General features: G+C 38.8%; 1 protein-coding gene and 1 long non-coding RNA gene across 3 annotated transcripts in view; both read left to right on the forward strand.

Moving 5' to 3' along the window:
• The first annotated feature begins 3,848 nt into the window (after positions 1-3,848).
• LOC142343965 (uncharacterized) lies at positions 3,849-5,157 on the forward strand. Its single transcript, XR_012759232.1, has 2 exons — positions 3,849-4,032; positions 4,553-5,157. It is a non-coding gene; the product is annotated as an uncharacterized LOC142343965 (long non-coding RNA).
• Positions 5,158-17,029: 11,872 nt separating this feature from the next.
• LOC142343966 (uncharacterized) overlaps positions 17,030-18,671 on the forward strand; it is a 50,179-nt gene continuing 48,537 nt past the window's right edge. Inside the window, exons 1-2 of one of the 2 annotated variants that reach the window (XM_075395376.1) lie at positions 17,030-17,214; positions 17,467-17,690. In XM_075395376.1, the coding sequence (XP_075251491.1) occupies positions 17,492-17,690 (199 nt within the window). In that variant the 5' untranslated portion in view covers positions 17,030-17,214; positions 17,467-17,491. Of the gene's footprint in view, positions 17,215-17,464; positions 17,691-18,671 lie in introns of both variants that reach the window. The other variant, XM_075395375.1, reaches the window with a different exon arrangement.

The raw sequence follows: 18,671 nt of genomic DNA on the forward strand, positions 1-18,671 counted from the left end.
CTGTGAAAATGGACCAGTACTGTATTCTAATCAGCATCCCCTCACTTCCAAACATAGTGCACTTGCCATCGCTCAACCTGACCTTAAGCTTTTGAACGTGGGCATATCTTATAACCCGTTATTGCGCTCTTTCTTAATCATCAAGGGTCCATCTCTCTAGTTCCGTAGATGTTAAACAAGAAAAATTCCTTGTCAAGTTATGTCAAGTTTATCTTTTGCACAGTTTAAATCGCCTTTTTATCGCTTCTACGTAACAAAAAAAATTGCTGGCACGGCTTTTCAAGCCAAATGAAAAACAGTGTTGATCCTGGAGACGTTTTTTTTTTGGGGGGGGGGGGGCAATTGACAAAATAGCATCATCAATACTTTTGTAATGTTGTTCTTGAAACCGCGTATTACCCCGTGAAAATGAAGACGATAAATCATTTGAAAATGAAGACAACAACTGATTGCTCAATTTAGGCGGCTTATGTTGAGCCTACATTTAAAAAAAATGGCAACATTTTCTTATTGTGATTAACTCAGACGCAAACTGGCATCAAACCGAGTAGCAGTCGCCTATTCATGTGCTTTGGACAATAGTATTTCAGAGACAAATGATTGGCTCAATACAGGTAAGCCAAAGTGATCATTAAAGTTTTATGAATAATACTTGATGTCATGCTTTGTACTTTGTAAAGATCTGGTGCCTTTGACTTCTTAAGATAATCGACCATTTTTTTCTGAATTATTTCATAGAGACCTACAATACAAGCCAGATGTTGATAACAGAGAAAATCAGAGCTCAATCAGTCTGAAGACTTTTGTTTTTATGAACGGCCAGTACTCTGTCCATGTCCCAATTTACACTGGCTGGTCTTGACTTTCGAGTAAAAAATTACTGCACGGTACATCAGCATCAGCGCAACCCCCAATCAGAAGAATCGCTTTATCTGCGATTCAATTTTCTTGCCAACTTTTAATGTGCGAAGCAATTTGTAACCACTAAGAAAAAAGAAAGTTCAGTTAATAATTTACAATTACTTTAAGTATGAAAAGCTTGAACACAATCGAAGATAATTTTAGCTATAAACTCAATTTGGATCTTTTCCTTTTTTGCCCCCTCATACGTTATGCACCCACAGCTACAGAGCCATTACATAGTAAATCATTAAGTAAAATTATGGGGGTGCAAATAGTATCCGCTGACAAACTTGCTAGTACCCTAACAAGGGGATTACTAAAACTAAAAAACGACTACCCTAAATCGGATTCATAAACAAAAGTAGCGGGATAATTGGTATACTAAGGGCATGGGGGTACAAAATTTATCATAAATATCTGACTTTATGGTCGAACCTTTTGTACAAGCTATCTTTCTAATCCTGATAAATCTCATAAAATTACTTAAAGATTCGAAAAAGTAAATATGACTAAGTTATCTAGTTAGGTAATTTGGGTCTTTCCTATTATAGCCCCCACACGCTTAGTGGTAAATTAACCTTTAACCCCCCCCCCTCATGGTAATTATACCATAATGGGGGCTATATTTTCATGGGGGGAGGCTATAATGGGAGAGACCCGTTGATTTATAAAAAAAAAATTTGGTTCTTTTTTGTTTGTGCCTCCCGTACCTTATGCGTCCCCCAGTTTTAGAGCACGTGCCATTACATAGTAAATAATTATGTAGAAATTTGGCACATACGTCTGTGGACGCAAATATTATGCACCCACTAATCGTATATATAGTTTTTACGAAAAGAATGGTTCCGTTCAATTTGAATTGCTGCAGCAATATTGTTCGCTGCTGTCTAATCGGCAAAAAGTACAACAATAAAATATCCATTGGACATTTTACACAATCTGAGTGGCTTACCCAATTGCGTCATTTATTTTTCAGAATGAAGTAATTGAGTACTTGTCTTAGTTCAGCTAAGTAATCCAACATCTAAAATAAAGTATAAAGTTTACTTCAATACACAGGGCTCATTGAAGTAGTAGATTTACCGGAAAGACATGAAAGTTACTAGAACAGGTGTGTTTTTGAGATGACAGTTAGCTGCATTAGCCAGAATTTTGCAAAATAAAGAGAGCTCAGAATAATTCTTTGAGGAAAAAATCGGAACTTAAGGAGTGTCCCAAAAAAGCTGCAAACTAATTGCTATAACGTTCTGCACACGCAGAAGATGTCATGGGGTTCTCAGATGTCAGAAAGTTGGCAATTGTTCCAAAAGTAAGGGGAAAACTTTTCCTACCCACGATGAGGTCCGAGAGCCAAAACACTTATGGGTCAAACGGACTTGAATTATGGACTTGGTGACTGAGACAGCACAGACCAAAAAGTGGTTAACAACCAGACCATCCACAGCATGGTCACCCTTGACCGGACCAAACAAACTTTAGTCGCTGTCGGCCAGAATGAACAGTCTTTTGCCTCCACCACTGTCTAGAGACAACTAAACACTTAAAAACATGTAGATAAGTCCAACTTAAACTATAATTAATTTGTTTCATTTTATTTGACCATAAATTGAATATCAAATATTTTTTTATGTTTACTAAGAAATTGATATGTCAGTGTTGACCAAAGCGTACAGGTCAAAAATTGAGTATTGTCCAGACAGAAAAGACCGATGAAGGTGTCAGTCAAACCGATAAGATCAAAATATGGTATTGGCTAGACGGTTCTTTTCCGTTTGTGTGCCCCATTTTAGCGGGTGCATACTATTTGCACACCCCCAGGCGCACGTGTCTTAATTCTACGTAATGATTTACATGGCACGTGCTGTGTAACGGCGGGGGGGGGGGGGGGAGCATAACGTACTGGGGGGCGCAACAAGAAATGATCCGGCTACACTAGTACCTGTTGCACCAGAAGCTCTGTCCGCAGTCCAAATTGGTCAGTACAATCCGTCTTATGTTTAGCACCTCATCCTAGGTATTTCATAAATAGAAATTGGACAAGCTTCCTCATAAGATTTAATAAAATAACTTTTTTCTGTCTCAATTTCCCTTTAAAGCCCCTCAAATACTAGTTGTGCTTTGTAGTTGTTTAGCACGATATAGAAATGTACCACAGGCAGGGCCTTTTGCTGTCCATTCTGCTGCGGAACCAAAAACTACATGTCAGACATTTTTATTGGGTAAAGTTTTGGGGTCTTTCCCATTATAGACCTCCTTATAGACCTTAGTGGTCAGATAACCTATAGCCCCCAATCATCGTAAATATACCATAATGGCGGGGCTATAATTTCATGGGGGGAAAGACCCAAATTTTGTAAGGCAAAGTTTAGTCTTAGTCAGATAATGCTCTATCCGATATAAACTGATATAACTTTTTTTAAGAAATCTAAATAATGTGGATCTAAATAATGTCTTGAGTGGCGAACGCAAAGGAAGCCGAAGTAAAAGTAAGCCGACAGAAAAGCAAGCCGAAAGTTATGTAACAGTTATGTAATCTATCAGAAATAATACATTGTTAGCCGTTGCAATCAATACTGCGCGTAGTATTATAGTGCATAATGTATTCCAATGCACCAAAGAAACAAAAAATACGTCATTTTTTAGACATCTAGTGGGTACGGGCCTTAGCGGACCGCTGCCCATGGCCATGCCTCTCATCCGCTGTGGGATGTAATCCGGAAACCGCGGATCGGTTATCGCGGCGAAGCCGCGACGCGCGCTTAGCGCGCCCACCGGCCCGCCAGGGGCAACTTAAAATACGGGTATCCCAAAAATTTTCTGCTTACTTGACCTCATTTTCAAAATTCGGCTTGCTTATCTATCGGCTTGCTTGACCACCACCGTCTTGAGTATATTTTGCGCGTTATTGCAACGTGAGTGTACTTCTGGCTGCATTTACAGATCACCTTCTTGATGGTCTGGGTGCAGAAGAGTTCAACACTCGGGCAACTGCAACCATAGCATTCCTCTTCATTACAATCGGGTTGTCAGTGGTCATTATCATCCTCGGATTCTTAGCTTGTTGCAGAGTCATTGCTCTCGAGAAGGGAGCTCCTTTCATTGCACTTCTTGTCCTATCTATTCTAGTTTGTGAGTAAAATTGAGACCTGCCTCATAGCTCCCCCCTCACCCGGTTTAATTGGCAAATATTATTCTGAAGCACATTTATTCTCTATGGGGATTCTTTGTCAGATACACAACAAATTGGAAAAAAATTGCCGCATTTAATTTCTTCTCGCTATAAACTCATTTCACTCCTTGCGAAGTAATTCAAAAAATTTGGATTGATTTTGAAGAAAACCACAACTTTTTAAGTCCAATTTATGTCTCTTTATGTGAGAGAAAACAATTTTCAATTTTATCAACTGCTATCTATAATTGGCATTTCAACAGCTTTATAATGGTGCGTTTTGATTGTAATGGCTAATGGCAATTTGCTCCTCTTTTTAAGCTAAACAAAGACCATTATAGTCGTAAAACGCGAATTAATTTGGACACAAATGCTTATAAAAATAAATGTTTCCTTATTTAACCAAGCCCTACATTTAAGATGGAATTGCTAAATAGCAGATGATCACAGTGTATAAATGACATTTCATGACATTTTTAGTGGCGTGTGCTCTCGCAACATGTGCAATTCCCACGAGCGAGTTCGTGACACAGGAAAACGAATTCAACGACTTAAACAAAAGACCAAACTCCTTTTATGGCAAAGTTCTCACAAAGTTCTCCACTGCAAACGTATTTAACACCAAATCCGAAGTGAGTTTGAAACAGGACTTGAAAAGCAATGAGCTCAGTTTGAAATTTGGCTGGGTTTTGGGTGTCATTTGGGTGGCGCCATGTTTAGCGTTTGCTGCCGTTCTCTTCTTCGGCCTTTCAAGACTGTGCCTCGGGAAAGCAAAGAAATCGAAGGAAAAACGAAAAGGGAAAAGCAGCCATTCGTAGTGAAGACTCTGAATTAAAATGAACTGACTTTATTTTAACTGTGAGTATCTAAGAAGAAAGAGTCCGATCTTTTCTGCATTCATTCTGGGATTTTTTTTATTTTTTTTTGTGCCATTTGAATTTGAAATTACCATGCTCTACGTTAATTTGCTTGATATATATATCGCAAAGCTTGAAATATAATTGTATTCTTTTCAGCAATGTAGAAAAGAGTTTGAAAAAGAGTTATGTATGTCGCATTACACCGCAACATGTAAAGTTTTGCTATTTTTTGGGTTTTGAGCTTTCGTGGAAACCAGTGAAAACGCATGGTCCCATTTTTTGACTACACGTGAGTGTTTCCAGAGGTGGAAAAACTCTACGTTAAGCCTGGAGAAAAGTAACAAAACACATTTTACTTTTGACCGATAGTAAAACCAATTTCCACGATAAAGTTATTTAATTTTCGAATAAATTCAACAGTTAATTCTTCAACTAGACATCATCTTGAGCTTGCTTCTAACTTGATAAATAATTATTTAACGCCCCAATCAAACACTTAAATTTTATTAATGGCAATGATTTGGATAGGCGCAAATCTTCAATAGTCCTCTCAATCCTCAACTAGTGTTGCAAAAGAATTTTTGCAGTTGATCGTCAATTAAGCTTTCCTTCAATTATGCTCAACTGACATGCTGTTAACGGATTGAGAAAAGTCTATCGGAAGTAAGCAGCGTGGATAATAGTGGATAATATTTACAATTTTGAAAAAAATGAAATAATTTTCCTAAATAAAGCTGTGCCAATACGTGACTTCAACCGCAAAACATCGATCGTAAAAATTGCTGAAACTCTATTAACTAAAAAGTACATGTTTACCGATATAATGCCATATTTTAGTTTTAGAAAAAATCAGTAAATGTTTTCCGCCGATCAAATTTTAAACTGTCTAGTTTGAAAATTTTACTTTCCATAACGGATAAAATTTTCGCAAAAAGGGTGCTTTTTCGTTAAAAACAGGTTCCAAAATTTAAATTTAAGGTAAATTGACCCTTAGTTCGTTAAGATAAATTTTAGCTGAACTCATTTATGGTAACGTTTACTCAATCTTACCTTAACATGAGTTTACCTTAAAGTAGGTTTAATTTAGATTTTTTAGTGTGTTAAGGTTTAGAATCAACACGCATATTGACATGACAGTTTGCTCAACACCGAAAATTGAGAAAGTTACTGGCAAAAAGGTTTACTTCTAATGGATAAAGGGTCTCTGAGTTCAACAATCTCTTGAAGCTCCAATTAAACAGAAAAATAAAAAAAGTAAACTGCTCTGATCAAACGCAGGAGAACGCCTGACAATACAATTGCTTTTGCTATCAAAACCACGTGATCCATGGCGAAAATGAACATGGCAGTTCCAAGAAAACAAAGAAATTTCAAGACTCGGTATTTTAAACAGAGGAAACCTGAATTTAAAGATTCCCAGTTAAAAAAAGTCAGCTCGCATCCATGGGATTCACTCTATCTTCTTTCCTGTTCTCGCAGCTAAATTTGTTTCAGCACACCCTTAGGACCCAATCGATATGGTGCAAAATGCTGAGATCCCCACTTCTTGGGCAGAAAATCAAAACCTCTTTAGCATTAATTGTTTCCGCTTACCCGAAAATGAATTCCTCCATGAAGACTCCCCTCTTAGAAAACAAATTCAAAGGTTTGCTAGCGTTTCATATCGGCCTAATATCTCACGTCTCTTGCAATAAGCATGATTATGCACCCACAATTTGCTATAGCAAGACTGATTCCATTAACTCACTGAAATCTAGAGATAACCCAATAATCTTTGAAAATTTTCCCAAACGACTCGAAAGCCAAACGAATGAATAGATTTCCAACTTAAGTACATTTCTGGGCTACAGTTTCTACTTCCTGTCATCAGCACTTGACACGGCAAAACCAGATTCCTCAGCTGCACTTGCGGTAAGGCATGGTTGCAAGAAAGAGGTGACGGTAACGTCTAATGATGCCTGAACAGCATTCAGCATAGGTAAAAACGTGTCAGCGGGTGTGTAGCTGTTTTCGATTAGTAAACTCTTGTGCTCACTTTAAACTCTTGTCACAACAGCAGGAAGCTCATGTAAGCTATCTTTGTTCTATCTTGAATGCGATCTTGAAGAGCGGTCATATTACTTTGAGCCTGGCATGACACAACTTGATTGCCGGCTACATCCAGAGTCTGAGATCTACAAAATGGCCAATTTCTATAGTTTTTCTAAAACTTCACGCACATTTAAAATATATGACCAGACAATAAATAATTTCGAGATAAATTTAGCCCCAGAGTTAAAATGAGGGCAGTATACATCCAGGCACCTGATAATGGTAATGAATAACATAACAATGGAGCATTTTCTCTAGTGGATGTCTAATTGCCTACTAACATGTTAAGCTGAGTTATGAAATTTTTCCCTAAAGCTGACTGAAGGGGCTGCGTGGTCCCTATTTCATCTACTTCTATAATTGGCTGAATAAATGAGATGTCTTCTCATGGAAATGACATTTTATTGTTTTTACCAGAACAGAAGATCGGAAATCATAACCAGCACAGGCAGCCTGAAATCAGCTGATCCTCCTATACCAAAGCCAGCTTTTCCATTGAAAGGCGTGGTGCTGGGTACTTTCAAGTATCTGACTAAAAACACCTATAATGCCTTCAAAAGTTGCGCGCAGAAACCCGAAGAATATTTGTTAGTTTTTTCCGATTGAAGGAGAAGTGCGTTGCAAAGAAAACACTTAGTGTACACCAAAGCAATCACACAGAATCGCAAGTGCATATTGAGGACATGCATTTTTTTTTCAATACTTTCTACGCTGTTTCATTCAATCAAACTATAAGCTTTACCCATGATTTAGATTGACCATATCCCGCGCTGTTCATTCCCGAGTTCCTAATCAAAATTTGCACTTAAAATTGTTAAAATTTCCAACTTTTTTCACTGCCAGTTTTTCGTACCAGCGGTAATGCTGTCAACTAGATAAGAGCAATGATGCGAGATCAACCCTTGAGCGGTTGAAGAACAAATCGTTTTACTGAGTGTAACAAGAGGTGGCAAAAAACTGTATTATAAATCAGAATTTGTGTTGAGCTGAGGACACTTGAGAAAAATTCTTGACTTGAATGATCTCGATGTCACTTCTAAAGTAAATTATGAATATGTGCTCTCTTTGTGTTTTCTTTGTTTTGTCAAAGGTTTTTATAGCTTTTCATAGAATAGTTTTTCATTATTGTAGTTGTAACAAAAAAGCCGAAAACGCAGACCAAAATGATGTGAAATTGAATGACCGTGTTCTCAAATCAACCTAAAAATTTTTGGGTTTGCAAAAATTAGAATGGTTGTGATGCTCATTTTGCTAACGAAGTGACACAAAATTAATATTATTTCTGTACGTAAACGGAAAATGTTTTTCACTCTACCTGTTGATATCAACCGAGGACACTAAGCATCTGCTTTTTGGTTCCGTTATCTGTGCAACTTAATTCTTCATGCATTACAGTCTTATTGACAAGATTGTTATACAACAACTAAAACAGTGCTCACTTAACAATTTGTTAAGTCAGCTACACTTAACAATTTGTGAGCTGCAATTGCATTTATTCGTCAGTACCTTCTTATTCGAGTTTTCTCGCTGTAGCTAATCAAGCCAACATATGTAATGCAGTTTCAAAATCAACTCGTTTGGGTTACACTTACGTTTTTTTTCTACCAAAAACTATAATCATCTAAAAGTTGCGATCATAAGCGTATTTCACAGGTATAAATAAGAGCATATGCACAATATTTAGCTGTGATGTTTAATGACATTCAAGTGTAATTTTGAACAAATTCGCGTATGGTCGAGTAAATTTCAACGGGCTAAGTTGGTGCTATTCTCGCCACTGCGCACCAAAATTGTTCTCATTCTTTTTAATAATTGCAATATTGCGTAAAAATTATTTTTGAAGCTGTACGGATTCTACAAAAAAGAGGTAGAAGAAACAAAATAGTGAGCAAATTGTGAGCTCGAATCCCCGCTGTACAGGTCATTGTTGACTTTTTCGACCTGATTAGTCTTGTGCACGTGGTTCAGAATGTTATGAGATCTTAACTCTAAGGATTTTTTTGTGGAGAATTTGAAAAAAAGAATTGTTTTCACGAATTGGAAGATAATACCAAACCGATTTTTGAGAATAGGGTCTCTGTTTTGGTGGAAAAATTGGAAAAAAGAATTAAGGCAAAGGTAGCAGAGTCCAAGAACAATTACTTTATTACAATCGTCTATATCTACCTATTCAAACAAACTTATATGTAGAAAATAGGGATTGCTGTTAACAACTTTTATAGACGATGAGTAAAGCGCCTAAACTATACGTGTAAACTGTGTATTAAACATGTAAGTTACGCAATTGAGTAAGGGTAATCATGAGTCCCCTTATTTTGAGATCCAAATGGTGCATTAGAAAACCCGAAGGAATTGGTATCGGGAGACGATTTGGTTTTAACAGTTAGGTACCGAGAATAAGTGCCGACAGCAAAATCTAGGATCCACGGCTCATTTTTCAATATTGTGAATCCACGTTCGCTAAAAGCAAAACTTAGATTTGCAGAAACTGAAAAGCAAAACAACAATTGAAACAAATTGAAGTTTTCTCTGATTTTCATTCTCGAAGTCCAGAAAAACTGTCGAGACATTCCTCTGATTTTTTAACGCGCTTCACTAATTAAATCGAAACCAAACAGAATTTTTCAATTTTTTCCACGCTGTTTCTTTCAATCATTCTGTAAAGTTTGTTCATGCTTTCATAGGACTATATCCCGCGCTGACCTGTTTCTTTCAATCGTACTGTAAAGTTTGTTCTTGCTTTCGATTGACTATATCCTGCGCTGACCATTCCTATTTTCCAAATCGCAGTTGTTTCTTAATTTTGCAGAGAATCAGCAGTGATGCGAGATCAACCATTGAGCGGTTGAAGAACAAATCGTTCTATTGAGAGTGTCAACAAGTGGCAAAGGACTCTATTATGCATCAGAATTTGTGTTGAGTTGCGGACACTTCTTGAAGAAATTTCTTGATTTGAATGGTTTATAGGCTATTCTAAAGATGACTTTGAGTAAGCCCTCACTTTGTTTTTTTTTCTTGATTTTTTTCCGAGGTTTTTTTGGAGATTTTTCATAGGTTAGTTTGTTTTATTATTGTAGTTGTAAATTGAAAACAACTAAATACGTGGACAAAAATTGATGTGAATTTGACTTACCATGTCCTCAAATCAACTTGAGAAATATGGGTTTGCGAAAGTTAGAAGGTTTATGAAGCTCATTTGTTTAAAGTAATGACACAAAATTAAATTTAAATTTGTATCTTTTAGTTAAATTTTTTTGACTCAACCCTGCTGGAGCCAACCGAGGTCTTCGAGCATATGCTTTATGGTTCAGTTTTCAGTGAAGCTTAATATTTCTTGCATTACAGTCTACTTAACAATATTGTTATGCACGGACCATAAAGTGCTCAACGAGGGACTGTCAGCTACACTTATCAATTTGTGAGCTACACTTGCAATTATTTGTCAGTACTTTCACATATAAATTTTCTCGCTGTAGCTACTCAAGCCAATACATGTAATGCGATTTCACATTTCACTCGTTGGAGTTACACCTACGTTTTTTCCCTGTCAAAATCGATAATCATCTCAATTTTGCGGCTATAAGTGTATTTCACAAGTATAAATAAGAACACATGCATAAACATAGGCTGTGATGTTCACATTCGATTGTAAAATTGAACGAATTTGCGTACTATCGAGTATACTTTAATGGATTAATTTTGTGTTATTCTATCAACTGCGCGTCGAAAACTGTTCTCAATCATTGTAACAGTTGCTATTTTATTTAAAAAATACTTTTGAAGCTATATAAATTCTACAAAAAAAGAGAGGCAAAAGAAACATAATATGAATAAACGCCAAATTGTGATCTCAAATCCCCACTGTAGGCTATTGTTGACTTTCGGTGACCTGATCAGCGTTGTGCACGCGTTTTGAATTGTTATTAGATACTTGACGCTAAGGATTTTTTAAAAATGGAATTTTTGTGGAATATTTGAAAATGGAATTGGTTTCACGATTTGGAAGATATTACCGAACTGACCTTTGAGAATAGCGCCCTCGTTTGTGCCGGAAAATCGAGGCAAAGATAGCTAAATCCAAGAACAATTACTTTATTACAAGCGTCTAATTCCACCGATTTAACCATATTTATACTTAGAAATTGGCGGTTGCTTAAAGGAGCTTCTATAGATGATAAGGAAAGCACTTAAACTATGCATTTTAACTATGCATTGAAAAAATAAATTAGGTTACAAATTTAAGTCAAATTAAATGTGGATCTCATTTACAATGTTTTTCGAACCCGGTACCAAATCGAAAAATTTGGTACCGGGAGGCGATTTGGTTTCGACAGTTAGGTACCGAGATTTAAGCCCGACAGCAAAATCTAGGATCAACAGCTCATTTTTCAATATTGTGTGGCCACGCTCGCTAAAAGCAGAAGTTAAATTTTTTTAGGAACTGAAAAGCAAAAGAGCATTTGAAACAAATTGAATTGTTTATTTTCTCTGATTATCATTCTCGCCGCTCGGAAAGACTGAAATAATCAGTTACGATAAGTACGTCGCAAAAAGTGAAAGTATATTACCATCACAAAATTTTGAAGGACGTGAAACAAACTACGTCAGCTTGCAAAAATATGTTTACAAACTGTATTTCAGTTGAAAAAAAACTGAGCAAACCTCATTAGTAAGGATATAGTTATAATCAAAAGGAAAATATTTGTTTTCTTTCAATTTTTCTGCCTCAAAAATTGCATTGACATGCAAAAGGCGTCAGTTTTTTTATTCGGGCACTTACTGATCAGATAACATTTTCAACAAGGAAAACTGAGAGTTTTCTTGAATTTCGGCTCTTGTTCCATAGAGCAAACCCGAAAGTCGGAATTATACACTTTTCACCAGTTTACCCGGGATCGGATAGTAGGCAAAAACTTGATTCTAAACATTTGGCGAAAAAACATTAAAAATTTGTGAAAGTTAGTCACAACGCCAATTAAAGCACACAATATTTTCTAAAAAGTCCCTCAAAATTGTTTTCACAGGGAATTGAAGTCAATGTTACGCTCAAAAATTGACTTTGCACTTTTTGAACAAACCTTCAGCATAAATCCAATAATAGATTTCGAATCCGCCTATTCTTTTTAAAAATATATCTTCAAATTACACCGGAATTTTAATTTTTGAAAACTTGGTTATCGAAGTAACATTCAATTCTCTTATTTTATAATTTTCATAAAAATCTACAACCCCTAAGTTTGTCTGGGCATATAAAGAATCGTTTACCAATAGCTGAATGTAATGCTACCAAAATGAAAGCGATTGCCGAAACGATACAAAAGTCACTTATTTCTTTTTTCTCTAGAAACATTTCTTAAATGCAAAAATTTCTGATAAGAATACTAAGGCATTTTCTGTCAAGCATATTACTAATAAGTTAAGGGGAATGTATTGTATCTATACCGCGGCAGTGTTATGGGTCACTCTGATTGGCTCTAGGGTGAAATCTTCCTATTTTAAAAAAAAACTAAGTGGGAAATTTGCGGTATTTTCTATCACTTTGTTTGCCTCGAAACAGTTGTATTCAGAGCAACCCTTGCATGCATTCTGCTCACCCATTCTTGGGTTTATATTGAACATTTTTAAAATTTAAAAATTACGGTTAACAAATCCCACTATAGAGCAAACGTATTTAGACGCTAATGAATCTTTTTTTCAATGCACGCATTTGGACCTTTGTTGTTCTAATTATTAAACAAGGTAATTTTTTTCAGCACTACTTATATAGTATTAAAAAAAATTAGGCGCCGCTAAGAGCGCTTAATTTCTCTGTTCTTAGATTACCATTTGCAACTCTGCAAAGTAACTAAGAGATAAGTAAAATGATAAGGAAGAAAACAAAAAATCCCCCCAGAAACATCAAAGTTACCTGAAGTTGTCTTCTAGGAGCAGAAAAAGAGGAAATCAGAATCATACACGATGATGAATCAATGGTTCCTGCTTCATAGAAGTTTGTCGAAGAAATACATTAACATATTTTTTTGATAAGAAGAATTGATTATTTCGATTTCTAGGCCAGGCAGAAAATTAGAAAACAGTTTCATTCGGAAAGCGAACGTTGTTTAGAGACCCTAACGGCTCAAAGTTTCACTGAAAAAATTGAAGAAAGCATTAGGATTAAATTCATCTTTGAAACTCATAACCGCCGCAGAAAACAGAGTAGTTCGTTCTCTTTTTAAATACTTCTTAAAATTTTCACGGACATTATTGCCACTACTCTTCCCAAATATGTTCCAGAACAATTAATTATAACAAACATATTTTCCACGTTGCAGTTTGATAATCCTAGCACTAGCATCCAGCAATAATAACATCCTACGACGTGTGGGGGTAACCAAATCTACTAAATCATAATACTCACCTCCTTTGCACTGATAATTTGTAAGCGTTTAAATTAGCAATACAAATTTTGTGAATTCAGTCTTTCAACTGCCTAAATTAGTTTTAAATTCAGACTTAATTTTTTGCCACTAATTTGTTATGTCTTTTTATCATGTTAGACTGGCATACAATGTATTCTGTGATCTTTAGTCCGTCCCATTGTGCTAATCGAACAGATTGCATTCCGTTAAGAGGCATGGATTATAATTGCTCCAAAAATAATCTAGTTTTAAAAAAAAATTCTAGGATATTTTTTGCCGAATGATTTCTCCGAGAAAAAAACAGATGCAGTATGCAGCAGTAAGTGGCCAAATTTGAAAAAATTAGTAACTGCGACTATTCACTGCAGTAAAAAAGGATCATGACAGCACTGAGAAAAAACGTTTTCTTTTCTTTAGTCAAAAATTTTGGATCTCTTCCGTTTGTGCCCCCCCCCGTAAGTAATGCACCCCCCAGTTAAAAAGCACGTGTCATTACACAGTAAATCATTGTGTAAAAATATGACAAGTGTTCTTTGGGGTGCAAATAATAATTACTCACTAATCTAGAATCTAGGTCTTTATCGCGGATAAATTTATCTTGGAAAATGGTTTTACTGGGTCTTTATCGTGGATAAATTAAATTTATCGTGGAAAATGGGGGGGGGGCACAAACAGAAAAGGGGTCTTTCCCATTATAGCCCCCCCCCCCCATGAAATTATAGCCCCCCATTATGGTATAATTACCATGTTTGGGGGGGGGGCTATAGGTTATCTGACCACTAAGCTGGGGGGGGGCTATAATGGGAAATACCCGAAAATAGCACGTGCGCCAGGGGGTCATAAAAGATTTATGCTCACTAAGCTGGGGGGGGGGGGCAAAACAGAGTAGATCCTATTGGCGAATAAAATATTGTTTTTCTTAAAATTTTGGATCTTTACGTTTGTGCCCCCAGCTTAGTGCAACCCCCGAAAATAATATGCACCCACTAAGCTGGGGGCACAAACGGAAAAGATTCAAAATTTTAAGAAAAACAATATTTTATTCGGCAATTTACTTCAATGCTGAGTTATGAAAGGTAGACATTGTTAAAAATTCACAACAGCATCAGTATTTGAATACCATTTGAAATTGAGGAACTCAATTCAATCGCAACGATGTATGGTATTGTGAGTATGTTGTAGGTGTGGTTAGATTTCAGAATAGAACTGAAGCAAGTGTAAAGGGCATAATGAGAGGGAGGGAAGCCCTTTTTTAATTGTGCCCCCCCCCGCTTAGTGGGTGCATATTGTTTGCAACCCCGAGCGCACGTGTCATATGTAATGGCATGTGCTCTGTAAATTAGGGGTGGCATAACGTACTGGTAGTGGTGGTGGTGGTGGTTGTGGTGGTGGTGGTGGTGGTGGTGGTGGTGGTGGTGGTGGGGGGGGCACAAAATTAAAAAAAGATCCGGGAGCGAATTATGATGTGTTGACCTTGTAAGCTGAAATTCCTGCTAACTGAGCTGCACGTGTTTCAATCCCCTGATCACTTCAAGTATAGATGGTTACAGATACGATGACGCAATTGTTCGAAAGTTTTTAACCTCAACTGGCCAATCAGCATCTCTGAAATTTAAATTCAATTTTTGCTTTTGATTTAATTCAATTTCAATTTTTAGCGATCTACTTTTAGTGTGCGTCTCAGCGCGCGCGTTCACCAACAAGAAGGATCACATTATCGTTTTTATCAAAAATTTTAATCTTTCCCACAAATTTGATAAGATTGATTGGAAGTAATTAGGCTTTAGGTTCTATCTCCCTAGACCTAGCGTATATCCCCCTCCATTATATAACGTATATCGTATAAACCCCCCCCTTACCACCAATTATCGTTAAGATACCATAATGGGGGACTATAATTACTTGGGGACTATAATGAGAAAGACACGAAGAATCAGTTGAATAGAGAATGTTAGCCTTCTAAATAGCCAGCGTGAACCGACCAGACCGATTATGAGTTGCAACAACCTGTTCAAGTCAATCGGACTGTTCACAGTCCACATTACTCTCATATTCCTGATACTGGGCTGTTGAGATCCCTACTACCAGATCAAGGGAGACAAAAACTCCCGAATATACACAGAGATGGAGTACAGCATATGGGGTGCCACATTCTCATACAGAAGTGAACACTACACAATCGCGTTTACTGGTGAGCAAGCGTGAGTAGCGCATCTTTCTAATACCCCCCCAAGCTTGCAGACAGAGTGTGTATTCCCCAGCATTTACCAAAAATATACCTTAACGGTAGGCGGTAGGCTACTATTTGGCGGTGGGGAGGGGAGGGTGAGGGGGTTAATGGACGGGGCTGTATAATGTGGTCGGAAAAATAGGCGGGCCTTCCCATTATAGCGCACCTCAAAACTATAGCCCCCATTATGGTATAATTACCATGTTTGGGGGGGGGCTATAGGTTATCTGACCACTAAGCTGGGGGGGGGGCTATAATGGGAAATACCCGAAAATAGCACGTGCGCCAGGGGGTCATAAAAGATTTATGCTCACTAAGCTGGGGGGGGGGCAAAACAGAGTAGATCCTATTGGCGAATAAAATATTGTTTTTCTTAAAATTTTGGATCTTTCCGTTTGTGCCCCCAGCTTAGTGCAACCCCCGAAAATAATATGCACCCACTAAGCTGGGGGCACAAACGGAAAAGATTCAAAATTTTAAGAAAAACAATATTTTATTCGGCAATTTACTTCAATGCTGAGTTATGAAAGGTAGACTTTGTTAAAAATTCACAACAGCATCAGTATTTGAATACCATTTGAAATTGAGGAACTCAATTCAATCGCAACGATGTATGGTATTGTGAGTATGTTGTAGGTGTGGTTAGATTTCAGAATAGATCTGAAGGAAGTGTAAAGGGCATAATGAGAGGGAGGGAAGCCCTTTTTTAATTGTGCCCCCCCCCCGCTTAGTGGGTGCATATTGTTTGCAACCCCGAGCGCACGTGTCATATGTAATGGCATGTGCTCTGTAAATTAGGGGTTGCATAACGTACTGGTAGTGGTGGTGGTGGTGGTGGTGGTGGTGGTGGTGGTGGTGGTGGTGGTGGTGGTGGTGGTGGTGGTGGTGGTGGTGGTGGTGGTGGTGGTGGTGGTGGTGGTGGTGGTGGTGGTGGTGGTGGTGGTGCTGGTGGTGGTGGTGGTGGTGGTGGTGGTGGTGGTGGTGGTGGTGGTGGTGGTGGTGGTGGTGGTGGTGGTGGTGGTGGTGGCGGTGGTGGCGGTGGTGGCGGTGGTGGCGGTGGTGGCGGTGGTGGCGGTGGTGGCGGTGGTGGCGGTGGTGGTGGTGGTGGTGGTGGTGGTGGTGGTGGTGGTGGTGGTGGTGGTGGTGGTGGTGGTGGTGGTGGTGGTGGTGGTGGTGGTGGTGGTGGTGGTGGTGGTGGTGGTGGTGGTGGTGGTGGTGGTGGTGGTGGTGGTGGTGGTGGTGGTGGTGGTGGTGGTGGTGGGGGGGGGGGGGCACAAAATTAAAAGATCCGGGAGCGAATTATGATGTGTTGACCTTGTAAGCTGAAATTCCTGCTAACTGAGCTGCACGTGCTTCAATCCCCTGATCACTTCAAGTATAGATGGTTACAGATACGATGACGCAATTGTTCGAAAGTTTTTAACCTCAACTGGCCAATCAGCATCTCTGAAATTTAAATTCAATTTTTGCTTTTGATTTAATTCAATTTCAATTTTTGGCGATCTACTTTTAGTGTGCGTCTCAGCGCGCGCGTTCACCAACAAGAAGGATCACATTATCGTATTTATCAAAAATATTAATCTTTCCCACAAATTTGATAAGATTGATTGGAAGTAATTAGGCTTTAGGTTCTATCTCCCTAGACCTAGCGTATATCCCCCTCCATTATATAACGTATATCGTATAACCCCCCCCCCCCCTTACCACCAATTATCGTTAAGATACCATAATGGGGGACTATAATTACTTGGGGACTATAATGAGAAAGACACGAAGAATCAGTTGAATAGAGAATGTTAGCCTTCTAAATAGCCAGCGTGAACCGACCAGACCGATTATGAGTTGCAACAACCTGTTCAAGTCAATCGGACTGTTCACAGTCCACATTACTCTCATATTCCTGATACTGGGCTGTTGGGATCCCTACTACCAGATCAAAGGAGACAAAAACTCCCGAATATACACAGAGATGGAGTACAGCATATGGGGTGCCACATTCTCATACAGAAGTGAACACTACACAATCGCGTTTACTGGTGAGCAAGCGTGAGTAGCGCGTCTTTCTAATAACCCCCCCCCCCCCCAAGCTTGCAGACAGAGTGTATATTCCCCACATTTACCAAAAATATACCTTAACGGTAGGCGGTAGGCTACTATTTGGCGGGGGGGGGGGGGGTGAGGGGGTTAATGGACGGGGCTGTATAATGTGGTCGGAAAAATAGGCGGGCCTTCCCATTATAGCCCACCTAAAAACTATAGCCCCCATTATGGGGTATAATTACCATGATGGGGTGGGGGAGGGGGGGGGGCTAAACGTTATATGACCACTGAGCTTGGGGGTTAATTGGAAAGACCCAAATCGGCTCGTTTCTGAGGACATTGAAGGATTTGGATCTTTTCCAATAACAGCCCCGCAGCTAAGTGGTTATATTACGTAAACATTCCATTATCGTAAAAATATCAGGATCTATGCTGTTTTGCAAATCCCCCCCCCCTCCCTCCCCTCGCTTAGTGATAGCATATGTGAACCCAGGTGAACCCCAAGTGCAAGTTTTATGACCCCAGGTGGACCCCAGGTGCAAGTTTTATGACCCCAGGTGGACCCCAGGTGCAAGTTTTATGGCCCCAGGTGGACCCCAGGTGCAAGTTTTATGACCCCAGGTGGACCCCAGGTGCAAGTTTTATGACCCCAGGTGGACCCCAGGTGCAAGTTTTATGACCCCAGGTGGACCCCAGGTGCAAGTTTTATGACCCCAGGTGGACCCCAGGTGCAAGTTTTATGACCCCAGGTGGACCCCAGGTGCAAGTTTTATGACCCCAGGTGGACCCCAGGTGCAAGTTTTATGACCCCAGGTGGACCCCAGGTGCAAGTTTTATGACCCCAGGTGGACCCCAGGTGCAAGTTTTATGACCCCAGGTGGACCCCAGGTGCAAGTTTTATGACCACAGGTGGACCCCAGGTGCAACTTTTATGACCACAGGTGGACCCCAGGTGCAAGTTTTATGACCCCAGGTGG

The sequence above is a fragment of the Convolutriloba macropyga genome, chromosome 8, assembly GCF_964194025.1.
Source record: "Convolutriloba macropyga chromosome 8, txConMacr16.3, whole genome shotgun sequence".
In the NCBI taxonomy this organism is placed as follows: Eukaryota; Metazoa; Xenacoelomorpha; order Acoela; family Convolutidae; genus Convolutriloba; species Convolutriloba macropyga.